The following is a 13,546-nucleotide window of genomic DNA, read 5'->3' on the forward strand; positions in this document are numbered from 1 at the left end:
GATGCTTAATGGATCCAACTAATCTCTTTGTAATAATGGAAGGAATATTAGGTCATTCCCTTAAAAGTTTTTCTTGTTTTAAAACTTTTATTTTATGAATATACTTCAAATATAATACCACAATAGTTCGGTAGTATTTAAATCCGGGAGTTTTCGGACCTAGTGTCTGTCCATTAAATAGCAGCCACTCCTGGGGCTTCCTTTTCATGTACTTAAGATCTTTAACATATTAAAAACGAAAAGTCCTTCCAATACCAAGCTTTTTATTTAAAGATCAATGTAAATACAAGATCCCTTTAATAGTTTGAAGATTACTTACTCCAACTAACCCTCCTACATACCTAACTGTTAGCATTATGTTTTGTTTTTGTTTTAAGTGTTCCCCATCTGTTTTCCGCCATACCTTTTTTTCTTCTGTCTGATCCCAATACATTAATCTTGCTCTCATCCCAGAAGATTATAGTATCCCAGAAGCTGTTAGTTTTATTCAAATATTCCTTTGCGAAATTTAGACGTTTTGATCCACTCTTCTGACTGATAAAGAAGGGCTTTTATCAAGGAACGTTACAGTGAAACTATTTTAAGGGTTACAGAAATTTGAATAAAAATTTGAGCCAAATCCTAGACATATTTATATGTTTGTTTAAACGTTTCAATTTGATGCTGCTTTGTATTTCGTAAAGCAGTGGTGGTAATTTGCGTAAGTACTGTATACTCTTATTGTTCCACCCTCTGTCAAGGAAGAGTCAACTCGCCTCATCCTCACCCCCTCTTGGATTCATGGCCTGTTGACTTTAAATTTAACAGTTGGGGTATAAAATAAATAATTGAATTTGCTAAAACAGTATTTATTTTGAGACTGGGTTAAAATAATAACCCTAAAATTTGGTTTGGTAGCCGTTTTGTGATAAAGGAAATTATATTTTATTAGGTCATGAAAATATTGATCATAAAGTACTTAAATCCTTTTTACAAAATGTATCTATGAATAAAGTACTTCTATTTTTTAGAAAAGTTAGTTTGATAAACTTCTTCAGTATAAAGAAGATTGATAAAATATATTTGCGCAGATAAAAGAAAAGGAGAAAAAACATCAAAATTTCCTAGTTGTTAAGTATGTATTAGTAGGATAGAAATAGAGAAATGAGTTAAGAGACGTTCTTAATGGCGAACTTGGCATCTGAAGGAGTAATATGTTTTGGAGGCAGAGATAGTGGTGGATGCATGAAAGAGGAAATTATGAAAAAAAAAAAATATATATGAATTGAAAGACGAAGCATTTCGGCAAGTTCTTTTAAACTTAGAATATTGGCGATTGCTCAGTTGTAAACATTCCTTGTTTGAAATAATTTTTCTCGCTTTTTGAAGAAGCAACTCTGAGACCTTCTTTTTAAAGTTGGTCCCATTACTTGATCGTAGAAGTTCCGGTATTTCTTTTTCTTTTTTTTATTTGGGGGTTTTACGTGTCACATAGTCTCTTTTGTTCGTTAAACGGGAAGCAATAGACAGATAGATCGAAAAGAGAATTTTCAAAGAAACTTACTATAGTTTCTAAGAATGTTAAAGACAGAGAGAGACGAAGTCTTTAAAAAGCCATTAATAATACAAAACATATATTCAGCTACAATGAGGATACGAATGAATATACATTTGTTACACAAATAAGGGAGAATAGCTAATATATGTAAATTGTAAGTATAAGCAAGAAAAAAACGGTAAACTTGCAATACTGTTATAATGGAAGTTTACATTATTTTTTAGCAAGAAGAATACACAACTAGCAAGGCTATATAAATGTGAACCAGTTGTGTTTTTTGTCTTTATTTGTCACGGCTTCCGATATGTCATTTCATTCTTTTGTGTTTCTTAATATTTTTGGTTGCTTTTTAGTTCAGGTAATGTTACTTAAACTTTTAGTAAGACAAATTAGAACGTTAGCTAATTTATTTAAGTTAATCTTTTTGAATTGAAAAGACTGTTTCTTTATTAATTTTTTTTAACTGATTGCAAATAATAAAAAAGTTTACGAAGATATTGAAGGACAGACTCAGAAAAATTAAAAAAATAAAGAACCAATGAACTTCTTGCGATATTAAAAGAAAAGTAGAGGTAAATTTGGCTTGAAGCGTTGTGGATATAATTATTAAATTAAAGAAAAAATCCAAACTAAAATTAACTGCATAATTGTAACTTATTTTTTATTTTGTTTCTTCCTTCACTAAAACTTTTTCATTTTTAAAGTAATAATAGCTGGCTGAAATCCCGGGAAAAGAGAATATTTTCTTTAGCCTTACTTCAATATCTTCTTACACGCTCAAGTAAGCGATCATGAACCAGTATCTGCATAATTTTATAATAATAGTTACTAAAGCGGTATTTTGTTGTTAATGGACTGAGCAGACATATTGTGCACCTCAAGATTTGGTACTAGGAGATGTCGAAAATGAAGCAGTAAGTTCTGAGACACAAGATTTTAGTGAACAATCAACTATAGCAGCCAATTTCATTAGAGCAGAAGTCCTAGAAGAGTTGGCAGCCAATTGTATGACATCAGAAGAAAATAATAAGGAAACACGTTATGATGAGTACGTATTACAAAAAAAGCCATCAAAACTCTTTAATCCATTAGTGTTCTTCATCTGCTAATAGGCCCAAAATTAAGAGTTAGGGTCATTTTACTTATAATCTAATATAATAGCTCCTCTAATGTCTAAAAAAAAATCATTGTTTCTGTTGTAGAAAATCCCAATTTCCCAACGTCATTGTCTTAAGAAAGCTATTAAGTAAAATTTCAATGTATAAATTGCAGTGTAGAGTAAGTAGTGTGAGTGTTTGCTAAAATTTTACCGTAGTGATCACAACAAGAAAATAAATAGAAAAAAGAATTAAATTTATATCGTAGATTATTGTTTATCTTTTTTTGGTGAACGATCCAAAGAGGAGAAAGATTATTGCTAATTTCAGTCATCTTTTTTTATTTTTTGCCAAGCTTTCGACCAAGAGATCAGATCATTTTCTGGGCTTATAATTTGTTTTACATCGTAAAACTCATCAATTTTTAATGTTTGCAATGTAAACCTAATAATAATTGTTAATAAGTGTAAACCCTGAAGATGATCTAGTCCTTATCTTCCCGTTAAATTTACATCTTTAAGATTAATAAATAATCTACATAAAAACACGTTCTTTCAGCTGATTTTAGCGTCCTTTGAAATTCGACGACCGAAACGGTGGCCCTATTTGTAAGTTAGTAAATTAGAACTTGTAGGTATTCATTTGAAAAGAATGTTATGATTTTTTACACTCACTTAGAGTCACCAATTCCCAATACACAAGACGCACACCCACTCTCACATAAAATTATTTCAAGATTTAGTAATCAAAAGTTAATTAATTAATAATATTTTAGATTAAGTGACAAAAAGTTACCAGTACAGTCTGCGGATCCGGCCATTGATACGGACAAAAACAAACATTTAAATTCTACAGAATATACAAGGAAAAATGTTGATGATTCAGACAACAATGAAAATTTAAGTTTTTTCGACTCCACTCCAAAATCTATAAGAGATCTTCAATCGGTTATGGATGGTAGCAACGATAAGGTTAGTATATTTAGTTGGAATATATAAAATAATTTATATTTTAGAAATAATAATGTTCTTTTGCAAGTTTGGAGACTAAATAATTATGTATTACTCGTAGAATTGTTGTATTTTGGTTAGCGAAAGTTGTAATAATTAGTAATTGTTTTGGGAAGAGATTAAATCTGCATGAGATTACTCGCAAGTCGGTGGTGCCTAGTTTCAAGTGAAGTCAGTACTTCCTTTTGATATTCTTTTCCTAGGAGTCTTTATGTCCGATGATGATTGCAAGAAACAAATCCAGTGGTGGCCAGCGCACTAACTATTTCAAAAGGCTTTATTAGTTTTAGACAGCGTCTTCCTTTTATGTAATGCTAATGCGTGCCACTCGAAGGAGAGGATTAACTAGACTAATTAACTTGAATTGAAACTGCACACTAATTTTTTCCCTCAGTTTTGTGTGTTCCTCTCGAAATTGACACCACCCATTTTTTTTTTAAACTACTCATTTTAATTTCACCCTTATAAAGTTTAAATCCATTATGAAAAATACTTCAAAATTATTGTTTATACTTTCGAAAGAATCTATTTTTTTCTTAAGAAAATGAATAAGCTATTAATTGTATTTTAATTATATTGCTTGAATGTCATTTATTTGTACCTTCTTTGAAAAAGGAGAGGATTTTGGGCCATCAAAACAGGGAAAAAAATATTTCCTATCTAGTATCGTAGTACTTTATTTAAATGTACATAATTAGTTTGATTCTACTAATTAATTATCTCATTACTAGGAAGAAGAAGCGTTAAGAAACGAAAGAGATTTACGTCAAGCGTTGGATACTGAACAACAATTACTTCAACTAGCCAATACATCATCAAATGAATTATGCAAAGATAATTGTCAAACATGTAATCCAAATGGTAACAACAAACTCAGGTGTCACAATGAAAGTACAATTGCTTTGTGCACTTCTTCGGGTACTGAAAAATTAATCAGATGTTCTGGGTTGACACCAATATGTCATCCTAAACTCAATGTGTGCTCTTCCAGATATCTGATAAATAGTGATATTTCATCAGTAGATAAACAAGAACCAAATTTTTCTTGTCCATCACACAATGCTTATTATCCTGATGTTGAAAGCTGTAGAAAGTTTTATTATTGTGCCAACGGAAAGCCTTATCAATATAAATGTGAATATAATGAGGTGTACAATCCGCTAACTAGAGCTTGTGCTTTACAATCAACCACTGTACCCTGTAGGAGATTCCATTGTTCAGGAAAAAATGGACGGTGAGTCTTAAGAAATAACAATTATGAAACTCTATACATTTTAATTTAAGAAATATTTATAAATTGGTTTTGCACATAATGGATAATTATTTAATTAATATAGATAGATTGAATAAAACCGATATTTAATAATTTTTCAGGTACACAATATATCCAGGAGATCCATCAGTTTACGCACTTTGTTCCAACAATAATGCTGTAGAAATGTTCCACTGCCCTTTTGGTCAAGTAATGCTAGAAACAAATCAACAATGTCAGACCCACTGTTCACGTGAAGGTTTAATAAAAGACTATAGCTCTTGCAGTCATTACTACGAATGTACCCGTAGACTTCCAGGTCTTTTTAATTCTTACAAAATAACCCGAAGATCGTGTCCACCGAATACAGTATTTGATGCTGTGGCAGCTCATTGCGTTCCGCAAGAACAATATCCACAATGTGCTACAACAACACCTAGCAGTACTGATGAAGAGATTCCAGTAGATGTGGAGGAGGATTCATCGACTCTCTCAAGTAGTTACATAACTTCCACACCAGATGGTATTACTACTACTGTTACTATTTTGCCTATGGAAACAACACTTCAGTATTAGTTTTAATTTTATATGCATTTCATTATCATATTAATAAATAATTTATTCATAGCTGTGAAGTATTTAGTCACTTTAAGTTATTTAAAGTCCTACCACAAATTTCTTAAAAAGTTATCCAAGCGAATTTATAAGCTGTCTTTTTTCCAGCTTTATTTTTTATTGATCCTCTGTTGTAATAAATTTTCTATTGAAGTCCTTTTTCACTTTCTCTCATTCCTTCAAATTCTCAATTGTTTCCTTTAAACATATTTTTATAACTATGCTGAAGAATGTAACCTTGCTTGTAGCTGTTGATTTTTTTTTTTTTAACATTTAAGTCGGAATTAAAATTCACAAATTGATCAATATTAATTTTACTTCATTATAAACATTAACAATCATAAGTATATATGTTCTTAGTAACTTTAATGGCGAACAGAAGAGTAATAATAGAATGTGATGTCACGAAAAACGTGCTCTTTAGGTGAATTGCGATGTATCTAATAATGCCACTAGTTAATCAAAAATTGTCAAATAAGCTTTTCAACATCTTATCTCTCACACTAAAGATCTATTAATTTTTAATAGCTTACCTATTATTAGATATCCTCTTGTAGTATGATTAGATGAGCTAAATATGCATTCGTTAATAGAGAAAATTTACAATTTTGGAACTATCTTATTTACAGTACTTACTTAAAATATGTGTAATCACTGGCAATTAATTTTTGGAACTCAAATTTGCACTCGTTTTCCGGTTTATGTAACCCAAAATAATAGAGAGTTAATCTTTTTTTTTTAAATTGAATTTGTTCTGTAAAAAAGTTAAAAAGTCGATGCTTTTATTCAAAATATAGTCATACATGATTTATAGGAGCTACACATCTTTCTGTGAACTGATTTTGAGCCGATTCCAATCGGTTTCATACGGTTGGAAATAAAGAATTTTTGAACTGCATCTTTGACTTCCTTAGAATATTTTTGGAACGCTGAATTCGTTCTTATTGTGTATAATTTATTAAAAAGCGCATGAATATTTAATACATAACTAAGATATTTATAAAAATAAATGCCAATGTGGCAGCCAGAACTTCTTAGCAAATACTTAATTAAAACAATCAAATCTGGAATCGACAGGCTAATTATACATCAAGTGTTGCTATTTTAAAATAGAATCAGGAAGTAATCACAGACTGCTGTGAGCGAAGGTATGATCGCAACAGAAAGTATAGTTATGTGGTAAAAGTAAAGAAGAGCTGTTTTCAAACAGAAGGAAACGCTTTGAAATGCACGTTCTTTTTTTTCTAAATTTTTTATTGTGATAGACATATCTTCAAATAAAAACGAATTTAGGAATTTTTTTTTATCTTGGAATGATAAATATTTCTCTTACATTTAATAAGAGAAAATAAAGATGATTACTTTTTCATATAGTATAAAAAGCTTTATACTTTGTTTAGCAATGTTGAAGGTTGTTATTGATTAATAGATTCTACTCTTCTGAAGAACTACAAGTTCATGGTAGCTTACTGAAAGTATTGTTGCAGAAAATTCCATGTTGAAGACAATTACAAGTTAGCGTCGTTAAGTATTCTTAGGAGTGCCAGTATTTTGCAATTGGAGTGGGAAAAATGCATTTAGTGATGGTAGCAAGAGTGGAGTCCAAATAAATGACGTCAGTGAATAAACTGAGAATGGATACATAACAAGAACAAGGTTTCTGGTGATTTAGCGGTGAATATAAAGATTTGAAGGGCGTGGATTATTTAGATAGGATGCTTTATAGTCTAGTAAATTTCTTATGGACTCAGTAAAATAAGGTAATATTTTTTTTCAATTAGGAAGAGCCGTCAGTTTTTAGAGACGAAGGTAATCACTTTTCTGTAGTTCGGGGGTTTTGATTGAGTGAATATTTCCTAAAAGTCTAATATTGTTTAAGCTGGGGATGATGTTTCATTTAGGTAGAAGGCTCTGCGAAGGAAAAGATATCCATATATGAAGGGAGGAAGGTTTTTTGTTCAAAGGTATATATTTACATTTTTTTTTATCAACTAATATTTTCATAAATAGCTGGTTTCAGGGAGATTGAGGCGATTTTGATAAAAACGAGAGGCAATATTAGGAAAAACGTTTAATGACAGGTTAGTGAGATTTTGTGTGATTAGATACGTCAGTCATGTACAATAAATAAAAAAGCTGTGGCAGAATTCTAACGAGGTAAACGCTGTCGATAAAAAAATAAAAAATTCGCTACATCAATCCTTTTTATGAGATTATAATACGAAAGCTCCTCAATACTTCTAGGGTCAAAGCCCAATAAGTGATTAATAATTTTAACTCTGCACTTGTTATCAGATCGTGTGATCTGATAATATTAATTAATTACTTCTCATGTCTTGACATCAATCAAAACATCAATAATATTGTTACTTTGAGTAACCATTAACTTTTTGACAATGATAAATGAAACAATCGTTGATGTTAGTGTATTTCGTAGCACAATAAATCTATTCCTTTGAAAGGAAACAATTAGTGTGACCCATTGTAAGTAAATCATTACGGCTAGTTCAAGTTTATTAGAGCAAGATCAAGGACACGTCACAATCCCCCTCCAACTGTACAGTCCAACACTAAATCACTTCACTATTAGTGCCACTGTCACAATGTGTCCAGGCAACAAGCGACTGACCATTTGCCAACTTTATTGAAACAAACCATCTCGTGTTTAGATAATATATATTAACTTAATACGATACAACTAAAAAGATTAAAGCGTTGATCTTATCAGAACGATAAGTCCATCGTTATAAGCCTTTCGTCTACCTATATTGGTTCCAACAGGTGATGTAAGTTACATGTCACTTTAGTCAACAGCGCGACCTAATTCTATTACTTATTATATGTTTTTGTCAGTAGTGATGTCTAAATGCTTGAAATAGGAGCGTATTTCTTGCAGAGATTTGCTCGCCCACTTTGTACTGAAAATTTACTGAATAAAATCGGTGGAAAGTATTTCCAACTTTCTCATTTTGAAGGTGAACTTCCTTGAAATAAATTTAAGGAAAAGATTTACTCTGCTTATAAGTGAGTAGTCTTATAATAAGATAAGTTGAAAAATTACGAGTATATCATATGAAGACTGTTAAATCGAAAAGTGTACAAATTATTGGTTTTTATCTTAATGGAATTGTTGATCACCTTAAAGTGAATTACACTTGAATGTTCTAAAAATATTTATCAAACTATAGGATGGTTCATTTTCTAATAGGATATTGGAACCATTCCACATCGATCATTTTGAATTTTATTACCCGATAGATTTTGCTTCCAAAACTTCTTCCCTTCATTAACAAAAAGATCGTGATTGCAACTCATTTTACTAATTGCTGTAACAGACCCAAATAACCATAATGCTATAGGCTGAATTCTTAGGATTGCAAGTATGAAAGTAGTAGTGAGATAGTCGAGTTTAAACAAGATTGCTTATAACGATAAAATATCTATGTCCAATCTGATTTAACGATATAATCTATTACAATTTTCCAGAAAAATACCAAATAACGTCTTTTTATACCAATGTAAGAAACGTGCTTATGAGAAGTGGTGATCTACAGTTGTCTGTAGTATGGGGTTTGCACAATTCTATTTGCTAGGAATTCAACGTAAGTTTGTTGGAAGTATACTAGTGTTGAATAAATTCTATGAGATAAAGCCAATCCTCATACGGTTTAAACAAAATTGAATACTACTGGCCAATTAGTCATCATACTGGATGCAGTAATACATAAGCTGCAGAACTTATAAAAATAATTTAGAAACTATAATTAGGAAATATTTCTTTTACAAAAAGGAAGCAAAAGAATAGAGAATTATGTTTTTATGATTTATAGGTATCGTAAGATTGATTTTGGATGGATTAATTGCTGCTCTGGAAATAATTGAAATCATTTCAGTGGATTAGAAGTGGTTTCAGTGGAAATCTTCTACATAACATTTAGCATTTCCCATGACTTTATGTGCTGCGGTATTCATCCTTTTTTTTGGCAATAATTATTCACAAATTTCACTAGAGTTATATTCAAAAATCATGTTACTAGTATAACTATAATTTACAAAACAAATTTTCAGTAAACATTGGGATTGGAATGGTTAACGACTAACTAATCGAAACTTTTGTAACGAAGGATCGTTTAACGAGTGATACTTATCGCAAACTTTTACTAGATCTACTTAATTTTATGTAGAATTTTTCTCTTGCATTCTGACAGCGGCTTTGATATTAGATTTAAGAATATAGCTAGCAATCTTGAACAATTCTCTAAAAAAGAGCTGTAATCTGAACAGTGAAGACTGAATAGGATAAAATAGGTCATACTATTCAGGTCCGATTTTCATTAGCTATGATTAACTTTTATTTTTTATTTTAATATATAAAATTTAGCGTGAGCTTGAAAAATTAATTTTCACCAAAGTTCTGACAATTTTCATTTCCTTTATTATTATTATTTGCTTTAACTACATATAATAGGATGTTGATAAATACAGATTGTGCCTGATTTCATTGTTAAATATGGAAATTGTTCACTTTCTTTAATTTAATTTTTAACAAGAAAATTGCCACAGCTTCGATTCAAAATATCGAAAAAAATGAAAGTGGTGTTGGTAGTAAATTATCTTTTCATATTTATAAAGAATCTAGTTTGTTTACAATCAATAAATTACTAACTTAAGTGATAGTGACCTTATTCTTAAAATAAAATAAAAACTTAAAAAAATATGATCTAAATAGTCACACGACTTTCTCCCAGACCAGTTAATAAAATAAAAATGAACTTCTTAGTAAGTTTTTTGTAATAGTGGTGCCATCAACAAAATAGGCAAAAAATAGATGAGTCAGTGCCTCATGAACATACTGTTCAAAAGGCTGTATACAGAAGAATACTTTCAAAGAACTATTTGAACCTTGTTATGAGGAATGGATTTACAGAAAATGATCCAATGATGGTCGCAGTCAAACAATAATTCCAGTTTAAGCAGGAGTAACCCGATAAGCTTTCCATGTTTCTGCAAGGCTAGATAAAATATACTCTTCTAAATCGGTGATGCATCCAACAGCTGGCAGAACGATACCAAAAAAACAGCCAGTCACAAAAAGCATTGAACAACCATTCAAAATTCAGGAAATAAAAAAAAAGTGTCATTGAAAACTTCTTTTCTTTGTGACCACTATAATATTTTTAAAAAATATTTTTATAAAATAAAAATAATCCCCATTTACAGCAGTCGAAAAAACAAAACATAAAATGCTGAACATAGTTTTATTCACAATTATTTTTTGTATATCAAAACAAACCATGGCAGGCGTCGAAAACAACTTGCAATTATAAATTGAATAACCAAATCTCTTATCCCCAACACTGTCTGCTTTAAAAGAATTAATTTAAGTTAGATTAATTGGTGTTAGTAGGAAGTAGAACTATGGGCAGAATTAGTCAGAATTATTGATAAACAAGTATTTAAGAGGCTTATTACATAAGGTAAATCTTTCACATTATAAAAAAAATCCACTTACAGATTCTTTTGAGACACATGCTTTACAATAAAGAAATGTTACAATTTAGTAATTTTAATGGAACTGACTTGTGTAAGTTGGCTAAGTACTTAAGCCCAAAGTACCATCCATTATAATGTTACTCAATATGTACATACATATGTGCACCCTTTATTATGTAAGTGAAATTATTGTAACTAACGAGTGGGAGACGTTTTTACCTCACTATTAACTATTTTAATGTTTTCCTGAATTATGTAACCAAACATCTGCAATAGATGAATCTGTAAATATCAAATTTATAAGCACAACCCCACTTAAAAACTTGAAATGATTTCGAGGAGAAATATTGCACTGGTGTCTAATGTTCGAAATTGTTTTTTCGCAAATACCTCCTGTCCTAAGTACTTTACATATTTAGGTAAGAATTCAATTAAATGTTTTGCAGAAAGAGAAAGAATAACTGTTTAATATTTATTTGCCTGTCATTCTTTCAAGAAATCAAGATGGTCTCGAAAGTTTATTTGTTCAAAATCGAAATTTGCTGATAGGTCAACTGGTCTTCAGCCAAATTTAGAAACACACTTCTCAGTGATTTTGACTATCCACCATGTACTTTGCTGATTTAAAATTTTGGGCATAGTCTTATCTATTGTCCTATTTTTTTGTATTTAAGGTGCATCAACATATGAGGTTATTGGCCCCCTGAGCTTTTTTTAGTGCACTGCCGGCCTCTGGGCAGTATTTTTTCGTTACACACAATACATGACCGGAGAGTGAGCTCTAAGAAGGTCCTAGGAAGAGAAAAATCTAAGGGCCAACAGCTGGAATCGAACCTGGGATCTCCGTGTTGGAAGGTTATTGTCTTGTAACATGATTTTTCGTTTTTAAAAGGAAAATTTGATTTACCAACTTACAAACATCGTCGATGAATAATTCTTAAGTCAGTGCTAGATATATACAAGAAGTTTTAATTATCTAGAGTCACTTTCTTTATTATCTAGTACCATTTATCTCGCTAATTAGTAAAAAGATTGTCTATTAAAAAATGAACTAACGATAGAGAGAGATTACATAACCTGTAGCATTTTAGTTGAGCAAAAAAAGCATTTAATTAGCTGCCTTTAATTAATTTATCTCACTAAAAATGATAAAACTATCATGAAAGAACTTTGTACTCGCCATATCAAAATAGGCCAGAAACTATAAAGGAAATTGTTTGCTATTTTTTTTACTGCTGACCAGAAATAATAATTAAAAAAAACTCTTCAAAAAGAAACACTATTGTAAATTGTGACAAATTTTCGAAAGTTCATTAAACGATATGTTTTGAAAACTGACTGCATTCCCTTACGGCAAACGTTTTTATCAACAATCTGGAGTTTATGTTCTGATGATGATTTCTCAACACTATTTATCTCAAAAGTGATTTTTTTCCCCCACTTATTCTATGATTGGTAGAACCGGGCTTTATTCTTATTTAAATATTTTGTAGAGAAGTCTAAGTTACAAATAAAAATATAGACCTCTTTTTTACAAAACACGAACAATGATCTATTTACAATTTGAAAATAAAATTGTAATACATTATACAATTAATTGTTTAGAAATAGTATATTTCTAATTTTTCTTCAACACATTGCTTAACCCAAATTGTAAAGTTTGTGATCAAGATGTTTGTTTTCACGCAGAATTCAGAAGAAGCTGAATACAAGTTATGAAGGAATCTGACATTGGATATGTGGAAGAACGGGATATCTAATGTTGTAAGCAGGAACACTGAAGGAATTTAAAGAAAATATTTGAGAAAATAATAAAACATTAACATAAAGGAAGTTTCTGGAACCTTATGAGAAACATTAGATCTAGATATTTACAGAGAATGAAAAGATTAACTGTAAGTTAGGATATCAGTTGTGAGCCGAAATAATAATCCACCTTCGAAATTATCGCTTTACAGATTCTAGAGAAATTTTATACGCCTTTGGCATATTCCAGATGAGTTCTAAAGATAGAATTTTACGATAGACAGAAATTTGTTAACGATAGAATGATATACATAGTTCTAACGATAGATGGTAAGATTGTAACAAATGTCGCCTAGATTGCAGAAAATAAAAATGAATTCCATCATCAGCTTAGGTTAATCTTGTTTATATGCTCTTTATAGTAAACGTTTTAGCAATACAATTTATTTAATTATAGAGTACTATTATTATTATTTTGGGAGACTCATTAATCTAAGTGGAAGAAAGATCATTGTCAATTTCAGTAACTATAACTTGCTCAAAACAGTCAGGACAGAAGGCACACCAATCTTTAAGCGAATCACTCATAATGTGAAACATATTTCTACAGTTCATAAGTAGAAGATGACCTAGTCCCTAGGTCGAAAGTTTGGTAATACAAACCAAAAAATTAAGGTTAAAATTGGCAATAATATTTCTTACCCCAGCTTATTTAAAAAAGTTTCTAGTAATTTAATTAAAAAGTAATAATTTACCGACCTGCCAGTCTTCTGCTTGTGGTGACTAATGAAACAGA

At 30.5% G+C, this 13,546-nt stretch overlaps 1 protein-coding gene and 1 long non-coding RNA gene across 2 annotated transcripts; both read left to right on the plus strand.

Moving 5' to 3' along the window:
* Nucleotides 1-1,547: 1,547 nt before the first annotated feature.
* LOC141457768 (uncharacterized) lies at nucleotides 1,548-5,531 on the plus strand. Its single transcript, XM_074135014.1, has 5 exons — nucleotides 1,548-1,895; nucleotides 2,401-2,585; nucleotides 3,410-3,605; nucleotides 4,376-4,878; nucleotides 5,019-5,531. The coding sequence occupies exons 1-5, from the start codon at nucleotides 1,842-1,844 to the stop codon at nucleotides 5,470-5,472; spliced, it is 1,392 nt and encodes a 463-aa protein (XP_073991115.1). The 5' UTR covers nucleotides 1,548-1,841; the 3' UTR covers nucleotides 5,473-5,531.
* Nucleotides 5,532-7,137: 1,606 nt separating this feature from the next.
* Nucleotides 7,138-13,519, plus strand: LOC141457780 (uncharacterized). The gene is made up of 3 exons (XR_012460538.1): nucleotides 7,138-7,475; nucleotides 11,679-11,859; nucleotides 12,694-13,519. It is a non-coding gene; the product is annotated as an uncharacterized lncRNA (long non-coding RNA).
* The last annotated feature ends 27 nt before the right edge of the window (nucleotides 13,520-13,546 follow it).

This window comes from Rhodnius prolixus, unplaced genomic scaffold (genome assembly GCF_049639745.1).
Source record: "Rhodnius prolixus isolate KJV_2025 unplaced genomic scaffold, Rpr scaffold_5, whole genome shotgun sequence".
Classification (NCBI taxonomy): domain Eukaryota; kingdom Metazoa; phylum Arthropoda; class Insecta; order Hemiptera; family Reduviidae; genus Rhodnius; species Rhodnius prolixus.

Coding starts and splice junctions, on each gene's coding strand:
- LOC141457768 (XM_074135014.1), top strand. CDS start 1,842: ATGTCATTTCATTCTTTTGTGTTTCTTAATATTTTTGGTTGCTTTTTA. Junction 1,896..2,400: donor TTGGTTGCTTTTTAGTTCAG/GTAATGTTACTT, acceptor TGGACTGAGCAG/ACATATTGTGCACCTCAAGA. Junction 4,879..5,018: donor TGTTCAGGAAAAAATGGACG/GTGAGTCTTAAG, acceptor ATAATTTTTCAG/GTACACAATATATCCAGGAG.